The sequence below is a fragment of the Suricata suricatta genome, chromosome 17 (genome assembly GCF_006229205.1).
Source record: "Suricata suricatta isolate VVHF042 chromosome 17, meerkat_22Aug2017_6uvM2_HiC, whole genome shotgun sequence".
Lineage (NCBI taxonomy): Eukaryota > Metazoa > Chordata > Mammalia > Carnivora > Herpestidae > Suricata > Suricata suricatta.
Window position 1 is genome coordinate 18,570,301 of NC_043716.1, and position 19,862 is coordinate 18,590,162.

General features: G+C 41.8%; 2 protein-coding genes across 2 annotated transcripts in view; both read right to left on the reverse strand.

Annotated features, from left to right (window-relative positions):
* COPRS (coordinator of PRMT5 and differentiation stimulator) overlaps positions 1-125 on the reverse strand; it is a 5,609-nt gene extending 5,484 nt beyond the window's left edge. Inside the window, exon 1 of the mRNA XM_029926990.1 lies at positions 1-125. Coding sequence (XP_029782850.1) covers positions 1-56 — 56 coding nt within the window. The 5' untranslated portion in view covers positions 57-125.
* Positions 126-3,669: 3,544 nt separating this feature from the next.
* UTP6 (UTP6 small subunit processome component) overlaps positions 3,670-19,862 on the reverse strand; it is a 28,362-nt gene continuing 12,169 nt past the window's right edge. Inside the window, exons 8-19 of the mRNA XM_029927972.1 lie at positions 18,906-18,983; positions 18,182-18,263; positions 16,980-17,061; positions 15,946-16,130; positions 15,130-15,209; positions 14,691-14,768; positions 10,943-11,122; positions 9,040-9,120; positions 8,735-8,844; positions 7,300-7,366; positions 4,877-4,949; positions 3,670-3,951 (exon numbers count right to left, since the gene is read on the reverse strand). Of these exons, the coding sequence (XP_029783832.1) occupies positions 3,794-3,951; positions 4,877-4,949; positions 7,300-7,366; positions 8,735-8,844; positions 9,040-9,120; positions 10,943-11,122; positions 14,691-14,768; positions 15,130-15,209; positions 15,946-16,130; positions 16,980-17,061; positions 18,182-18,263; positions 18,906-18,983 (1,254 nt within the window). The 3' untranslated portion in view covers positions 3,670-3,793. The remainder of the gene's footprint in view (positions 3,952-4,876; positions 4,950-7,299; positions 7,367-8,734; positions 8,845-9,039; positions 9,121-10,942; positions 11,123-14,690; positions 14,769-15,129; positions 15,210-15,945; positions 16,131-16,979; positions 17,062-18,181; positions 18,264-18,905; positions 18,984-19,862) is intronic.

The window sequence follows — 19,862 nt, forward strand, 5'->3', positions numbered from 1 at the left end:
CCCCGAGGCGGCTCGGCAGCCCCCGGCGGCCGGGCTCCGGAGGCCTGACGGTCCATGCCTGGCGGCCCGCGCCTCCGCGCCCTGGACGCTGCTTGGCCACGTGACGCGCCCTCCTGGCTGCCAGCCGGAGGATACGCCGCGGAGGGGCCAATCAGCCGGGGGTGCTTCGGCAAGGGGGGCGGGACAAGGGTCACGAGGAAGCCAGGGGCGGGGCGGCGCGGGAGGGGCGGGGCGCGCCCGACAGCCGAAGCTCCCTTCCTAGGGTCCCCGCCTCTGGCTTATGTCACTCCTGCCGGTGCACATGCCAGCACTGGCGACTACCCCACCACGCTGACGTGCTTCAGCCCCCAAATCTCGAATCCCTAGTGAGAATATTCAATTACCTGAGTCTGACAGTCTACAAAGCTCAGCTCTCAAAAGTTTGAATGCAATTTAGATCCAACGACATTTGTCACAGTTCCGTTGGCCTCAGGCTGGAACTGGACTGTAACCCACCCACAAATGGATGAGACGACTCAACAGCTCAGTGATTCTCCACGTTGTTAATGACGGTTCTTAGAAACCAGAGCGGATGATGAAAACGATGTCCGGATACGGTATGACAGTCACAGTAGCCCTAAACATTCGGTACTGTCACGGTAGTCTGGTGAGGGCTCCAATTTTTTAATGCCCAAAGTCTGGCCCTCTACAAGCTGAGGACAGCAGCAGATCGGCAGGACCTGAGCTGAAGATGAACTCAACTCTTAAATCACCCTTCCTAAACTTTCCCCACTAAACTCTTATCACAAACCTGCTCAAGGTGTGATACTCATTTTAATAATGAAACAGAAAATCTAGAAGCTGGTATTCCCTGCTCACCAGGCCACTTTATGACGTTTCAGAACATTAGAGACTTATCCCTTCATCTCCCTATTAAGGATGTGTTCATAAAACATTTGGAAAAAACTAGCATAATGGGACTGGGGGGAGAGGCAAAGTTGGTAAAGGGGAGTGGCAGATACAGGCTTCCAGTGGTGGAATGAGTAAGTCATGGGCATAAAAGATACAGTACAGGAAATACAGTCAGTGGTATTGTAGTGGACATACACCTGCATAGTGACAGATGGTAGCCACACGTGTGGTGAGCACAGCCGCACAGCAGTTGTCGACTCCTTATGTGGTACACCTGAAACTAATGTTAACATTGTGTCAACTACACTCAAATTTAAAAATTTAAATAAAAATTTTTACTACTATAAAAATATTACCCTACTATTCAGGGTAACAGCTGAAACACACTATTTTTTCTTTACTCTATGTAGACTTTCCTGCAGGGAAAAGAAGTGACCAACTAACGCAGCGTGCACTGTTCGGACCCAGGAGTCCGTTTCCCCAAATCTAACTGGACCCAGGTCACCACTCTCCAATAGAACTTGCAACGGTGGAAATAAAAGTTCTATTATCTGTGCTGTCTGGTATGATAAACATGTGGCCAGGATAAATGAGAAAATAATTTCATTAGATTTAACTGGTATAGACGGGGGCTCTAGGTGACCTAGCCAGATGCATCTTCACAACCTGCAATGATGAGCCCCAAACATAGGGGCTGTGATGACCCCAGGTGACCCCACCTTCATTGCCTTGCTTCAAGGAGACAATCACCACCTTCTTAAAACAAAAATGCCATGGACGGATTTAGAATGTTAAACTTCCCAGGACTCAATGAAAAGGTAAAAGAGGGCATTTTTCGTATTTTAAAACAAATGACATTTAAGACTATAAAATCTCAAGGTAAAAATGCCCTAAAATAGACTCTCATATCATTAGAACTCAACATATAATAAAAGTAGTACACCAATCAGTAGAAAGAACAAGGACTAGTCACAAATGGTATTGTAGAAAATTTAGTTAACTGCTTAGGGGGAAAAATGAGTTGTCTAAGAAGAGGAATAGAAATCACACACACACACACACACCCCCTCTGGGCATCAAAAAACACTACACACACACACACACACACACACACACACACACAGGCACGCACGCGTGGTATGGGTCCATTATTTGCAATAAAGGAGACAAATTAATATTCTTAAATATTATAAAAATCCTTTTAAATCAGTAAGAAAAAAGTTCAAAAAATGGTCAACATGAAAAACCAAGAGAACCACGAAAAACACATTAACTTTATTAATACCCACCACAGGTAAAGGTAGTGACATTATCACATTGCACGGAAGTATTCTCATACATTGCAAATTGGCAAGACATATCAATATTCTTTAAACCAGTTATATCCTTTAATCCAGTAACTCTGCCATCAAACGTCAATCTCGTAAAGAAATAACGAGGGATGTGAGCAAAGATTTATAAGAATCATCAACAGCACTTATAAGAAAAGCATCAGTTAATACAAGATCCAACCACAAGGTGTAAGTAACGGCTCATCCATACAATGGAGTGTTATTAGGTCATTAAATGCTGTAAAGGCTATTCAGTAACACAGAAAAATAATGTGACACATACTGTACACTAATGCTTCTCCCAGTGACCTCAATGTTAAGTTAGAGGACATGAAATTCAAACAGTTGCCTCCCCAGCTCCAAGCCACCCTCCACTCTCGCCTCGGAGGCCTTCTCTGCTGGTTTCATCTACACCCTATCCATGTCCTCCATTTGTCGCTGGACCTCCCCACTGTAGATACTTCTCTGAAGATCACTCCCAGATCGAAGACACTTCTGTCATGTCTTTATCTTCCTAAAGGACAACTTTTCACCGCAACACCCAGCATTCTCTTCTGCTGCTTCAACAAGGTCTCTCAGCAAGCTCTGTCCCTCCAAACCCGTTCTCCCCCTGGAAAAGCTTCTCTTCTTTCCTAATAATGGGCACTTAATGAATGAACAAATAAATGACCGAACAGTACAAATCCAACTGTCATACAGGAAATTAGAGTTTAATTCCAGATGATGAGGTTATGGGATGCTCTTATTTTCTTCTCCACATTACCCTGCTCCCTCTGTATTTCCTACAACAAATGTACACCATGTACATTTTTCTTTTTTTGAAAGAGGGTGCGCACATGCTCTTAGGGGAGAGGCAGAGAGAGGAAGAGAGAGAATCCCAAGCAGGCTCCACCCTGTTAGCACAGAGCCCAATGTGGGGCTCGAACTCCCAAACCATGAGACTATGACCTGAGCCGCAGCCAGACGCTTAATCAACTGAGCCATCCGGGCGTCCCATATATACTTTTATAATAAGGAGAGAACAGCAGATGGAACTGTACTTCCGCCTCCATTATCATTACTGGCCCCTGCATCCAAAATAGAGCTACTCAACCTGGACCAAGGGTAACGAGAGAAACTCAGTTGTATGATTTCCATATATTTTGGGAAACATTTAGGACCCTACAGTAGGTCAGGCCTTAACAAATAGCCTCTTGCCACCTAACAGCAGTTCTCTTTTCTGAAATTAAAATTAACACATTAACAAAATTTTTTAAAAAGCATGCCCAAAACCAGATAGCCATCTTGTTTGCCATCTCTCAACAAACTGCAAATTAACTCGTAATACAAATCTGGCCAAGAGGGCTTACAACACTATTTCTTTTTTTTTTTTTTTAAGTGTTTTATTTATTTTGATACAGAGAGAAACAGAGCATGAGAGGGGGAGGGTCAGAGAGAGAAGGACACAGAACCAGAAGAAGGCTCCAGGCTCTGAGCTAGCTGTCAGCAAAGAGCCTGACGCGGGGCTTGAACCCACAAACGTGAGCCCCTTACAACACTATTTCACAGAGTTGGCTACATTCTTCCTCTGGTCAACAAGAGCAGGCTTGATACAAAGCATATTTAGCTATAAACGCTTCTAGTGTCTCTTTCTGCAGCATTCCCACAGCTTGCCAATAGATGAGACTGCAATACTCAGGTTTACCTTGGGGGTGACTCAGTTCTTCTTTGATGTAATCTATCCAAAGATCTTTAAAGGGAAACAGTATGTATGATTACAAATGTACAATTAAATCAATGACAAGAATTTATTATATAAACTATTTAATACTGACTCAGTATAAGATTTCTAAGATTTTTTTAACTCATTGCTGTTATTTCCCTAGAGCCCCATGTGAAATAATACCTCTCTCAGCTTCTTTACACTGAGAAGTATCAACACTTTTAAGTGAAAAACTTCACTTTAAATCATGACAGTCCACAGATTTCATAAACCAAAAATACTAAGTACTTTAGAGGGGGATTTGCTGAGTCTCTTTCAAGGTGAAAGTGAGTTGCAATGAATTCATTATAACCTTGTTACAATGCTTAATAAAACTTGTTTAGGTTATTAAGAATGCAATTGTCGTTCACCTCACGAGGACAAAGTCTGCTAAAAACCTTGTAAAAGCTAATGTACATTGTTAATCTCAGTTTAACCACTATACGATGTTTTTGACTTCATAAGCAAACGGATTTATAGGACATACCTATACCCAGAAACATGTTTTACAGGTCCTCATGTGGACAATGTGGAAACAGCCAATGGCATCTAATGTCAATTAGTACCCCACTTCACCTTTGCTATCACTCCCACGCTTGTATTCTAACCTACATTATGAACTTTCCCTTACAAATGTCACGTTTTTTACGAGAAGCAAACCAAGCAAATCTTTCTCTAATCCAGAGTTCTTAAAAGAAACCCCATGGACTCTTAACCTTGTGAACTTGAATGTATAAGCCAAGTTATGTCTGCAGGTATTTATGCACAAGTAAGGGAGTTAAGAGGGATAGGATGCAATTTTTATTCTCAAAAAAGGTTATGACTCAGGGAAAGTTAAACACCATTCTAACCACACTGATGGGGTACAGACCACACATGCAAACAGATGTGTCTCTAACTGAAGTTTACTTACCAGAATCTACAGTTCCAAACACTCTCAAGGCCCTCTCATAATAGTCTCGTAAGTTCACCATCTTGCCGGATTCCTAGCAAAATAAGCAGACAATCTTGCCTCAAAAACCTAATTCATAACATCACAAATTCATTTCAATCACACAGTTAAGCAGCTACCGCCCATTAGGTATTTGCAGGGGAGAAGGCGCAGGGTGCAGGATGACTACAGCCTGGCTCTCAACCTATTTAGAGAAAAGTCAAATACAGCAGACTCCAGAGTGAAGTCACACAGTGATCAACACACTCTGCTCTGGTAGCATGGAAAAAAGCCTCCTTAATTCTCAGATGGGGGAACACGGGCAGGTTCACAGGAAAATATATTTGAATGCCCTTAGGGAAGAACAGGATTTAAATAAGTCAACTGGGAAGGTTTACTCCCTATAGCTAAGGATTTCTTTCTTTGATGCATCGGGACTCTGACACATTATTAGCTATGTCCACCCTAAAAATTATTATGTGAAAGCAAAGCCTGTATCAATACTAATACTAACTGCAATACTATCAATACTAACCTCAGCAAGTTTTTTAAACTCTCTGACTTTAAAAGTTTCCCCACCCACAAAGCAAGGATAATACTACCTCTTACAGCAACTCCAAGTATTAAATTAAAATGCTGCCTAGAGGCGCCTGGGTGGTACAGTCGGTTAAGTGTCTGTCTCTTGATTTCGGCTCAGTTCGTGATCTCACGGATCTTGAGTTCAAGACCCATATCAGGCTCTGTGCTGACAGTGCAGATTCTTGGATTCTCTGCCTCTCTCTCTGCCCCTCCCGCACTCAAAATAAATATAGAAGTTAAAAAATTTTCTCTTCACTAAGACTATACTAGTTTACAAAAAAAATCAATTTAACCTCATATCATACACGTGCATGAAAAACAGAGCCCCTCCCTATTAAGGGCTTGTAACATGCAGGGGACCTGTGCACAGTCCCTTCTATGCAGCGCGCCCTCCCTTTTGGTCTTGCAACCCACACATCTCTGAAACCGGTATCATGACCTCCTTTATGGAAGAGGATGCCAAAGTTTAGAATTGCTCAACACACATAACTATTATGCTATTAATCTGAAGCCCGGTTATTTATTATGAAATAAATTAATTAAATTAAAATTAAATAAGATGAAGAAATAAATAAAAGAAATACACTTCTTTGGGAGGACCACCTTGCAATATATAAAGAGCTTTAAAAAAACTATTATCTCCAGTCCCAGAAATTTATCTCAAGAATTTGAATTATTATTCAAAAAAAGAAAGATTAAAAAAAAGCTGTATAAACAAAATGCTTACATCACTCTTATTTTCATTATCAAAAATCTGGAAACAACTTATATGTAATGGACTGGTTAAGAAAACTACAGGTTTAAGAATAATACAACAACAATTAAAAATGATAACCATGTAAAAACACAGGAACGTGTTTACAAAATAATATTAACCAAAAAAACAGTTGAGTGTCTGACTTTGGCTCAGGTTATGATCTCACCGCTCGTGGGTTCAACCCCCACATCAGGCTCTGTGCTGACAGCTCAGAGCCTGGAGCCTGCCTCGGAGTCTATGTCTCCCCCTCTCTCTGTCCTTCCATGTTCATGCTGTTTCTCAATAATAAATGTTTAAAAAAAAAAAAAAAAGAGGAAAAAAAAAAAAGAACCTCCACATGGCACGTAAGGCAGAAATAAAACTAGTATGTGTATGTGTAAATAAAACATTAGTCAAAATAAATTAAATATGGGTGGTTGTATTATTGTGCTGGGATTACAGATACCTTTGGGTTTTCCTACATTACTTTTTAAATAGGAGACTTTTCCTGTAATTTTCCTTACTCACAAGTTCAGTTAAAACCACCTGAAACAGGGGCACCTGCGTGGCTCAGTTGGTTGAGCATCTGACTCTTGGTTTTAGCCTAAGGTCATATCTCACAGTTCATGGGTTCAAGCCCCGCATCCAGCTCTGCACTAGCAGCACAGAACCTGCTTGAGATTCTATCTCTGTGTTCCTCCCTTGCTCACACGTGCACATGCTCTCTCTCTCAAAAATAAATAAATAAAACTTAAAAACCCCACCGGAAACAATTCCTGCGTGCCCTCTCTCCATTTCATAAGCCCCCACAAGAGACAAATGAGATGCTCGGGGGGCAGAGAAGCAGCACCCCCCAACCTGGCACGGAGGGTTGCCTGTGTGAAGAACTAAGCTTTCCACTTTCCAGACACGTACTTTGTCTTCTGTGCTTGATTTCCATCCCTTAACCATCTGTCTAAAAATGGGTAAATGAAGAGATCAGAAATTTATATCGTATACATAAGAGCTTTTTCAATGACAAAATGCTGCCATAGATTAGTAACCATTAATTCATTTTCCCAGACACAGAACACACTGACAGCACACTTACTTGCTCCTTTTCAAACTGGATTATTTTCCTGAAAAAATCAACTGAAAGTGGACGGCTTTGCCGTAAACTAAAAAAAAAAGGGAGAAGACTGTTATCTTCCACAAAGACAGAGGCCTCTTACATCCCACGAATCTAATAAATACATATGCCCATGCCTCCACGGTTTATTTACTAGAAAGACCTGGCCACACACGGGGCAAGGCCTGGACCTGACCACCAATCACTCTCAACCACTGCAGTGTCCAATGACTTACCGCTCACCACCCCCCAAAATCCTTCCTATCCAGTTTCCTTCCTGTTCTCTTCTTCATTTTTACAGTTTAAAGTGCCCTCTATCGCTTCTCGGCCTTTTGGCTAAGATCAAGTTTAAAGTGCCCTCTACCACATCTCAAGGTCTTTTCTGAAGATGACCAATAATTCCACTTCTAAGAACATATTCTAAGGAAATAAATTCCAACATGGACAAGTAATATTTGTAGAGAAATGTTCACTAAGTCAAATAAATTACAGCATATCCACAGAGCAGTATATACTTACACATAACTATTTCTCATAAACGATGCTCATGAAGAATTGTTACTGAAAAGGCCAATGCAATGTTCACCAACAAAAGCAGTACACAAAATGGGATTAAAGGGCGCCTGAACGGCTCAGCTGGTTAAGTCACCGACTTTGGCACAAGTCATAATCTCAGTTTGTGGGTTTGAGGCCTGCATCAGGCACTGTGCTGTCAGCTCAGACAGAGCCTGGAGCCTGCTTCAGATTCTGTCTGTGTCTCCCTCTCCCTCTGCTCCTCCCTCACTCATGCTCTGTCTCTGTCTCTCAAAAAAAAAAAAAGGGTTTTTTTTTTCTTTAAAAATGTGATTATAGTATAATCTCAAATAAGTGAAAACTATTTTTTATTTTTACTTTATGTTTTTTACTTATTTTTGAGAGACAGCTTGAGCAGAAGAGGGCCAGAGAGAGAGGGAGATACAGAATCCGAAGCAGGATCCAGGCTCTGAGCCAGATATCAGCACAGAGCCCAACTCGGGGCTCGAACTCATGAACTGTGAGATCATGACCTGAGCTGAAGCCAGGTGCTTAACCAACTGAGCCACCCAGGCGCCCCAGAAAACAAACTTTTTAATGAATACATTAACCATGTGTTTTTTTCTGTTGATGATGGGATTACAAGGAGTTCTTAGTTATTTATTGTCCAAAAAAAAAAAGAGAGAGACCTTTCGAAGGTCTCTTGGGTTGCTTCCTCAGATACTATTTGCTATACACATAATCTGGGTATGAGGTGGAGAAAGAAGCAATGAGAGAGGGTTTTTTTTTCTTTTTAATAACCTCTACATCTAACATGGGGCTCAAACTCACCCCCACCCCCAGGCCCTGAGATCAAGAGTCACAGGTTCTACTGACTAAGCCAGCCAGGCGCCCCTATGAGTACCTTTTAAACACAGCTCTGGCCTTCCTGTAGCCACCGCTTCGGTAAGCCCAGTCCAGGTATTTCTCTTTCAACGTGATTGAGTCGGCACCTTTGACAGCTAAGAGAGCTTTCTAAAAAAAGAAAGACACAAGATGCATGAAGAAATTTATAAATATCAAAGCATATTTTCCCAGAACCACCCCAGGCCACTCAATTAACAATGCTTTAGGAACATCAGCTATGAAAGTAAGCTGAAAGCTAGCCAGCTAGTGAACCTGTTTCTGCATTCCCCACCCACCACAAGACTGACAACTCGAGGCTTAGACCTTAAAAATGGCTTCAGTGTCTTCTTCGCTTTGGGCACCTTCACTCCACTCTGCCCAAGAAATCCACAATGGCAGACAAACCTGGTCACAAAAAGAAAAAAAAAACAGAAAATGATGGTTTAGCCCTGTGCTCTGAACATTAGTCACTACAGAGACAAGGTCCTGCCAAGACACCCAATATGTAAAATGTGGATGCACTCCCAGTCTGTCCCATCTGTGACCAAATTCTCAGTGCCCAGTAGCAATGGCAGGCCGGAGCACACCCGGACTTGTGACCACGATCCCAAAAGCAGCAGCCTCCTATCAGAGCTGGCTCCCTTCTGTTGGAGAGCACTGCCCACCACTACCATCAGGCGTCTCTGAACTAAGCAATGAGGAGTCCACAATGTGGGGCTCGAACCCACAAACTGCGCGATCATGACCTGAGCCAAAGCCAGACACTCAACCGACTGAGCCACCCAGGCATCCTTTAAATTTTTTTTTAACATTTACTTATTTTTGAAAGACAGAAACAGAGCATGAGCCAGGTAAGAGTAGAGCCTGAGGCAGGCTCCAGGCTCTGAGCTGTCAGCACAGAGTTCGACGTGGAGCTCAAACAAACCAACCACAAGATGATGACCTGAGCCAAAGTCAGCTGCTTAACTGACTGAGCCACCCAGGCATGAAAGGGCCTACTACCATACAAGGGCTTGGCTGGCTCAGTAAGTGAAATGTGCAACTCTTAATATCAGGGTTTTAAGTTCAAGCCCCATGTTGGGTGTAGAGATTATTTAAAAATAAAATCTTTAAAACCAAACAAAGATTCCTTGCAAAGCTTTAAAGATTAGAAATATATGTTTAGAAGCACCTTGGTGGCTCAGTTAAGGGTCCAACTTCGGCTCAGGTTTCAGGAGTCTGAGCCCCGCATTGGGCTCTCTGCTTTTAGCGTAGGGCTGGCTTCAGATCCTGTATCCCCAACTCTCTCTGCCCTTCATGTGCTTGCATTTTCTATCAAAAATGAATTAACGTTAAAACGTGTGTGTGTGCATGTGTGTGTTCGCACGCGTGCACGTTGGTGTGTTTAAAACCAGGCTTGGGGGGGCCTGGGTGGCTCAGCTGGCTAAGGGTCTGACTTCGGCTCAGGTCATGATCTTGCCGTTGGTGAGTTCAAGCCCCATGTTGGGTTCTGTGCTGACAGCTCGGAGCCTGGAGCCTGCTTCGGATTCTGTATCTCTCTCTCTGTCCCTTCCCCACTCGCACTCTCTCTCTCTCAAAAATAAAGATTAAAAAAAAAACTCGGGCTTAAAAATAAATAAAAAATAAAAATCAGGCTTACGTTCATCTTTGGAAGCAAGTGAAATAACCTATTAATATTTCTCACTTATAAGACATGAAAATAAGGGGCGCCTGGGTGGCTCAGTCAGTTAAGCGTCCAGCTGCAGCTCAGGTCATGATCTCACAGTTCGTGGGTTCGAGCCCCATGCTGGGCTCTGTGCTGACAGCTCAGAGCCTGGAGCCTGCTTCAGAGTCTGTGTCTCCCTCTCTCTCTGACCCTCCCCTGCTCACACTGTCTCTGTCTCTCAAAAATAAAAACAATAAAAAATAAAAACATTTTAAAAAAATTAAAAGGATCAACAGATATTTAAAAAAAAGATATGAAAATAAGACTTTCATATGATTTAGTTATTTTTCAAATAATGAACTAGTAACAAGCTATTATGTGCTTGCTTCGGCAGCACATATGCTAGAAATAGCCTATTAAATTGAAGTAAATCCTTCCACTCCTGGCCCTTGACCCATCAGCACAGATGCACTCTGAGGTCAGCCCTTGTCAGTGTGGCCAGCAACACTCCAAATGAGCCTTGGCGAAAGTCTCAAAATGTTTCCCCGACAGAATGAAAAACAAAAGACCCAATTCACAAACCTGGGGTTCCAGGAATGAAAAAGCTTCTTCGAAAGCCTTGGCTACATCGCAGCTCTTGGAAGCAATCAGCACCTGCAGCTTCATGTACCACATTGTGACAGAGTCTCTGAACAATTCCATTCCGGCTCCCACCACCTCCAGAGCCTCCTCTAAGAAGCTGTGACGCAGCAGCAACTCAAACTAGATGAGACACAGGGTCACTGGAAAATTGACTACAGAAAACCAGATTTCATTTTTTTTTAACAATATAATTTGTTTTAAGTTTATTTTGAGAGAGAGAAAGATAAACATGAACTGCAGAGGAAACTAGGGGGGGGGAGAGTGAGAGTGAGAGAAATAGAAAGAGAGAGAGAAAGAGTGATAGAGATCGATCCCAAGCAGGCTCTGTGCTGTCAGTGCAGAGCCCGACTTGGGGCTCGAACTCACATGAGATCATGATGAGTTGAAACCACCAGTCAAGACACCTAAGCGACTGAGCCACCCAGGCACCCCAAAGCTAGATCTCAGTTAAGGTAATAATTTCAACCGCATTTCCACTAAACCTTTTACCATTACTGCCAAACAGGCAAAGTGAACAATTTGAAATTCTTCTTTCATTGTCTGCTCTTATTCCTAATGGCTACCAAAAAAGAGACGATGTTAAAACCAGAAAGCCTAAATAATTTAGACTGAAGGTTAAGTGTTTAGGGGCACCTGGTTGGCTTAGTCAGTGGAGTATACAACTCAGTCTTGGGATTATCAGTTCAAACTCCACACTGGGCATAGGGATTATGTCAAAATAAAACATAAAAAAATAAAAAGATACAGAGAGTTAGGCTTTCAATAAAATAGTTCGCTATAATAAAACCCATACCAAGACAATATAAAAATCAGCAGACAAAACCAGTATTTGTGAGAGGTGCCTGAGTGGCTCTGCTTCTTCATTCCAATGGAGCTGGGCACACAATAAACTAATAAAATTTTCCTGAAATATATCTGACACTAAGTAACAACAGTCATAGAAAAGTTCAGGTCTTAAACTTGGAAATGTTATTTTAACAAATATGGGGCACCTGGAAGCTCAGTGAGTTAAGTGTCAAGAGTCCGACTTCAGCTCAGGTCATGATCTCGGCTCTGTGCTGACAGCTCAGAGCCTGGAGCCTACTTCAGATTCTGTGTCTCCCTGTTTCTCTCAAAAGTAAACAAACACTGGGGGGATAAAAAGATGACATCCAGATGGCCAACAGACACATGAAAAATGCTCAACATCACTCATTGTCAGGGAAATACAAATCAAAACCACAATGAGATACCACCTTGCTCCTGTCAGAATAGCTAACCTTAACAACTCAGGCAACAACAGATGTTGGTGAGGATGTGGAGTAAGAGGATGTTTTTTGTACTGCTGGTGGGAATGCAAACTGGCGCAGCCACTCTGGAAAACAGAATGGAAGTTCCCAAAAAAATTAAAAATAGAACTACCCCACGAGCCAGCAATTGCACTATTAGGTATTTATCCAAGGGACTCAGGTGTGCTGTTTCAAAGAGACACATGCACCCCAATGTTTACAGCAGCACTATCAACAATAGCCAAAGTATGGAAAGAGCCCAATGTCCACTGATGGATAAATGGATAAGGAAGATGTCGTATATATACACACAATGCAGTATTCCTCAGCAATCAAAAAGAGTGAAATCTTGCCATTTGTAACTATGTGGATGGAACGAGAAGATACCATGCTAAGCAAAATTAGAGAAAGAAAATACCATATGACTTGACTCATAGGTGAAATTTAAGACCCAAAACAGATGAACACAGAGGAAGAGAAGCAAAATAATATAAAATCAGTGAAGGGGACAAAACATAAAACATTCTAAAATACAGAGAACTGAGGGTTGGAGGACTTGTGGGAGGAGGGATGGGCTAAATGGCTAAGGGACACTGAGGAAGACACTTATTGGGATGAGCACTGCGTGTAATACACAGGGGATGAATCAGTGGATTCTACTCCTGAAACCATTATTGCACTATATGCTAATCTGGATGTATGTTAAAAAAAAATAAAGTAATTAATAAAATAATAATAAATAATAAATAGAAAATATTTGGAGGGGTGCCTAGATGGCTCAGTTGGTTAAGCATCAGGCTCTTGATTTCGGCTCAGGTCATAATCTCATAGCTCACGAGATCAAGCCCACGATGGGCTCTGTGCTAACAGTGTGAACCTGCCTGGGATTCTTTCTCCCTCTCTCTGCCCCTCCCCCATGCCTGCACCCACATTCTCTCTCTCTCTCTCTCAAAGTAAGTAAACACTTAAGTGTTTTTTAAGGGATGCCTGGGTAGCTGAGTCTTAGGTTAAGCATCTGACTCAATTTTGGCTCAGGTCATGATCTCAATGGTTGGTGAGTTCGAGCCCCAAGCACCTGCACTGTTAGTGCAGAGCCTGCTTGGGATTCTGTCTCTTTCTTTCTCTATCCTTCCCCCACTTACTCTTTGTATCTTTCTCAAAAATAAATAAAAATAAACTTTTAAAAAGTATTTTTTAAAGGTTAATGTATGAACATTTTTGTACAACTTTGGGAGCTTTAGAGAGAGAATGCATATGCATACAACAAACACAAAAAAGGGGAGGGTGCGCAGAGAGAATCTTGAGGATCCACGCTCAGTGCAGAGCCCAACACCAGGCTTGATCTCATAACCCTAGGATCATGACCTGAGCTGAAATCAAGAATCTCAACTGACTCAACTGAGCCACCTAGGCACGCCATCACGATTTTATTTATTTTTTAATGTTTGTTTATTTTTGAGAGACAGCACAAGCAGAGGAAGGCCAGAGAGAAGGAAACACAGAAGCTGAATCAAGCTACAGGCTCTGAGCTGTCAGCACTGAGCCCAACATGGGGCTTAAACCCACAAACCGTGAGATCATGACCTGAGCCAAAGTCGGCCTTTTAACCAACTGAGCCACCCAGGTGCCCCTCACTATCACTATTTTAAAATCAAGGAAACCGGGGCACCTGGGTGGCTCAGTCAGTTAAGCCTTCGACTTCGGCTCAGGTCATATCTCATAGTTCATGGGTTCGAGCCCCATGTTAGGCTCTGTGCTGACAGCTACCTCAGAGCCTGGAGCCTGCTTCAGAATCTGTTTCTCCCTCTCTCTCTGACGCTCCCCTGCTCGCGCTGTCTCTTATCTCTCAAAAATAAATAAAAAACATTAAAATAAAAATAAAATCAAGGAAACAAACTCAGAAAGGTTAAGTGGTTTGTCCAAGTTATCTAGCTATTAAGTGACAAAACCCGATGTACAACTACCTCAGTACATTTTCCTGGTCTCCATACTAATCCTTACCTACCCCAGAAAGTAGGGATGGTTAATAGGCTTCTTACTAGATTGTCAGCTTCTGAAACACAGGAACACATCTAATTTCTCTTTATTTTTATTGTACCAATGCTTAATCTGAGCTAGGCATATATATTCAGGAAAAGGATGTTCAAGAAAAGATGGATGGGTAAACAAACAAAATAAACCCAAATTGTGACTACCTGTTCTGGGTATTTTCCACCACACAACATTCTCTCTTTACTGGTACAGATTTCATTTTTGGCATAAAGCAAATACTGAGAGCCAAACGTAATGTCTCTCATTTTCCATACCAAACATTCAAATGGGCTCAGTCATATAACATAAAACAATATATTAAAACACATGGCACCATCAAGAACCAAAGGGAATTAAGTATGTGTTACTGGCAGTGAATGTGCCCTTACCCACTGCTTGTACTGATATTCTGGTAGAAACTGGAGTTCATGTGCCTTCCTGAATGCCACCATGGTTCTTTCCAGCCTCTGAAATCAGAAAAATCCCTGAGTTCGTTACAAACATCCCAGCAGAGATCTGTGGCCTCTGACAGGAACAAGTGCAACCGAGAAAAGGAACTTGAGGTAGTTTCCCTTCTGCTTAGACCAGGAAAACAGCTGCACCAAGCACAACCCAGTAAGAGGGTGCTTCCTAATCAAGGTGCCAGAATAAGGATGCAGAGGACCCAGACCTTCAGAATGACAGGCCAACCACAAGGGGAAAGAGCTTAGGTTAAGCGTGAAGTTCTTGGAAGCTGTCCCAGGCCCCAAGGAGCTATGCCTCTGCTCTTTTTACAGAAAACAGTCATTTTCTAGTCAGCCACTATACCCTTGTAACGTAGGTCCTCACCTTCTCTCTGAGCCACAGACTGCTTGGCTTCTTAGTGAACCTTTCCAAGCAGAAAGTGATATAATACTTCCACATGGCCTCTGGAAAAGTCAGAGAGATTACACAGATCACATCACCAGTTCTCTCCATTTAACAGTCACCATACATCTTTTCTTTGAAGGAAAATTCCTCTCAAAAAGTTTAAGCTAGTCCAGTGGAAAAAACTAGTTATTCTGATTACAGCCAACCAAACATCTCAAATACTGAGGAATGACTTAACTATAAAAAGCAAAGGGCCACCTGGGTGACTCAGTTGGTTAAGCATCCAGCTTTGGCTCAAGTCATGACCTCACGGCTGGTGAGCTCAAGCCCTGCATCCAGCTCTGTGCTGACAGCTGAGAGCCTGGAGCCTGCTTCAGATTCTGTGTCTCCCCCTCTCTCTGCCCCTCCTCTGTTCATGCTCATGCACTCTCTCTCTCTCTCTCTCACAAAATAAACATTAAAAAAAAAAAAGTAAAAACCTTATCCATGTTACATATCCCCTCTACCTTAATACTCCAATATTATAGAATTTGAAAATATGAAAACATAATTAAGGAATGACAATCTTCTGAGTTCTCATTTCCTAAGTACTGTCTCCCCCAAACAGATGCCACTACTGTAGAAGAAGGTCATAAAAGCTCATCTTTCACCACCAAAGAACAAGTCAGAGAGGCAGCCACACTGAACTACCACAGAGAGAAGCCTGAAACTGATGTGGTAGATGGGAATGACTTCAGCTTCACATTCGTGACTGCTGCCACGCGGAGGCCACGCCGAGGTTGGGGGAAAGCTCACCTGTGGGGACAGTCCTCACTGCTTCCTCGTACACAGCACAGCACCTGTCTTCCTTCCGGCCCACCTCCACTGGTCTGGCTTGCTTCCGTGCAGGCTGCTCTCCTTCCGGCTGCAACTCCACCTCCAATTCTCGCCGCGCCACATAATCCCAAGTGAGAGGGTCATCTCTGTGCAGAGCCTGAAGCCTGGAAAGTAGTTTACTGGCATCAGCCCTATGAGATTCACTCAGAATATCAAGCAGAGACAGTTCCCCATGCTCTAAAAGCGCCCCCAGGACAGCTAACAATTCCATCACCACGAGACAATTCCCCAGCGGGCTCTCCGGCAGGTCTTCACACTCGCTGTAGAAATTCTGTCAACCAATCAGAGTTGTGGCACACTGATTAGGTCTCAGAATGTGTCAGATTTCATTGACAGGTTAGCTTTCAAAGTCACATCAACAGGTATGTGTGATGAGACACTGCTCGAGCCCTGGAGAACCTCATGATATCCAGGCTCTTGATTTCTATAATAGAGGCAACGAAAAAGCACAGCCTAAACCTCTCCCAAAGTCCTGAAAACATTCAAAGAGCAAACGAGCCAAGTTCTGTTCTCTGTTCTGTGAAAGTAAAGGGTGCTACCTAAGCGTGACATACCCACAAGACAGGCCACAAATAATTCTCACACAACACACTCAAACATTCACGAATAAAATGACTTGCAGCAATTACCTGCAGACACTCATAAGGACCACTGTCACTATAGGGACAAAAGACGTACCAGCACAGTGGACATATGTTCTGGTATAAGCTGTAGGACATGTCTGTTACCGAAGAAAGGCAAACTACTTCCCAAAGGAAGCCCAGAAGGGAGTCAAACAGCTTCTTCAGATACCTATTTTTCTAGGACTTACCATGATGCCATAGCCCTACAACCTTGCTTTCTTCCTCAGATGTAGTGAGGTTATCATCTCTCCCCCTTTCTAAGCAGCCAACTTCAAACTTTTACCACAAGATCAGAAAGAGACACACTCACTTTTTGGTGACCTTACTTACTCATCATAAATTTCTCTTTGCAGATCTTTGGCAAAGTCGAACAGCTGTGCAATTGAAAGCAGTGACAAATGAAATTCTACACCTAAAATTTTAAAAATCGAGAAGGGGAGTAAGACTCTCAAGTACCATTTCACTCTAAAGAACCACTTTCTTGATGTACTAGAATTAGTTCTTTTATATTATTAAGAAATACGACAAAAAAAAAAAAAATCACCCATGGCCCCCACTACACAAGCAAAGTCATTACGGATATTCTGGACTGTTCATAAGTACTTCTTTTCTTCTAAACATCTTAAAAACATTAAAAATGTTCTAAATCATCTATTTCTTTCCAAGTCTCTATGTGAATTAAATACTCAATAAACTTACTGAAATGTTCCAGTATACCCTAAAGAACTACCAACATTTTCTGAAAGAAACAGGACACTATTCCCATAGAATTGTATATATATCCTAACAGGATTTCTAACAGACATTTTCAAAATAGCTAAATGTCTTCCTCATTTCTTTTTTTTTTTTAGTATTTTTGAGAAAGAGAGACAACATAGAGCAGAGAAGGGGCAGAGAGAGAGGGAGACACAGAATCTGAGTAGGCTCTAGGCTCCGAGCTGTTAGCAGAGAGCCCGATTCAAGGCTCAAACTTACAAACTGCAAGATCATGACCTGAGCTAAAGTCAGTTGCATAACCGACTCAGTCACCCAGGTGCCCAGGTCTTCCTCATTTTAAATAGAATATTATGGGGCACCCTGGGTGTCTCAGTCAGTTTAAGCATGCAACTTCAGCTCAAATCATAATCTCATGATTTCAAGCCCCATGTTGGGCTCTTTTCAGACAGTGCAGAGCCTGGTTGGGATTCTTTCTCTGCCATGCCCCCCACCCCTTGCATTCTCTCTCTCTCTCTCTCTCTCTCTCTCAAAATAAACTTAAATAAAGTAAGGCATGCCAGGGTGGCTCAGTCAGTTAAGCTTCCAATTTCGGATCAGGTCATGATTTCAGTTTGTGGGCTTGAGCCCCGCATCAGGCTCTGTGCGGACAGCTCAGAGCCTGGAGCCTACTTCGGTTTCTGTCTCCCTCTCTCTCTGCCACTCTGCCTCTTTCTCTCTCCAATATAAACAAACATTCAAAATTTAAAATAAAATAAAATAAAAACAAAACAGTATTGTACTTTTCCATCATAAATAAACATTTAAAATATACATACCTTTCATTACGCTTATAGAGTTTTTGTAGATAATCCGTGCCAACTCGCCCTTAAGGATTTCTTCAGGATAATCAAGGTTGTCCTAGAGTATTACATTAAACATAACAGTGCCAGTAAGCAGAAAAAGCACTCAGATGAAAATTAACAGTCCTAGACTACCTGTGCCAGCTGACCTCTGGCAAACTGCGTCTCTCTCTGGGCCAGTTCCCTCATTTGTAAAATGTGCAGTTTGAGCAAGACCAGGAAACGTTAACTTGAAGAAAAAAGTTCACAGCTGGAAACCACAAATAACAGATGATACCAAGTTTGTTTCTCAGCTCAAACATTCTAAAACTTCTTTCTTTAAAATTACTGTCACCAAAAGAATTATATAAAAAGAAAAAGAAAGCTAGGAACCACACATTTCACAACCTTCCTCGAGCTCCTTCAACGCATTAGAATGTCATTTGATGAAAGCATAAAGTATTAGAGAAAACCACTTACCATTCTATCAGTAATAAATAATTGTGAGGACTACACCAAGTAGTCCAAATGTAGATTTTTGAATCACAAATTCCATTTTTATTACTAACCCCATTTAATTAAATCAACTCTAGATTCATCCTAAAGTTTCAAAATTGGCATTAAATAATAACAAAATTACATTCAAAACTTTTTCTCTTACTCCGAAGCCAGCTCAAAACACTATTAATTGTTAACATGTGATAACGCATTCAGATCTTACCACATCCATTTCGGCTTTTTCAGATTCTTCCTTTTCCTTCCTCAGTTTCTCAGTATGCATCAGCTCCATCCTAAAGTACTATACAAGGGACATTGTAAGTTAAAAATCTTGGGAAATAATTTTTAATTAGAAATACGTAAGATGCCATTTTTTACCCACAAATATCAGATCTGGGAAAGTCTGGGGATAATGTAGTATTTTATTTTGTTATGAAACTAGATGACATTGACAAGAAAGGAGTTCTCTGTGGTCGCAGAATAGCTCTGTATTTTGATTATGGTGGTAGTTACACAAATCTACACATGTAAAAATAAATGACAGAGAACCATACAGACACATTAGACCAATCCTGATTTTAATATATGCATTATTGTATAATTTTAATTTCATAAAGTTAACCATCAGGTGGCACATGGGTGGCTCAGTCAGTTGAGCAACTAACTCTTGATTTCACCTGAGGTCATGATCTCACAGTCCGTGTTGGGCTCTATACGATAACAGTGCTTGGGATTCTCTCTCTCCCTCTTTCTCTGCCCCTCCCACACTTGCACTCTCTCTCAAAATAAACAAACATAAAAAAATTTTATGAATTTTTAAATGTTTATTTTTTGAAGAAGTGAGAGACAACAGTGTGAGCAGGAAAGGGGCAGTGAGACAGGGAGACACGGAATACGAAGCAGGCTCTGGGCTTTGAGCTGTCAGCACCGAGCCTGAACAGGGCCTGAACTCACGAACCATGAGATCACAACCGTTTAAACCAGTCAGACTCTTAACTGACTGAGCCACCCAGGTGCCCTCTAATTTACTTTAAAAAAAAATAAGCAATAAATCTATTTCCATTCTGGGAAATACTAGTTTAGCCATTTAGGAAAACCTCCAAAAACATAAATAACACCCACCATACGATAACCCTGAAATGGTAGGGAGGAATGATACTTATAATAGTTGTTCAATCAA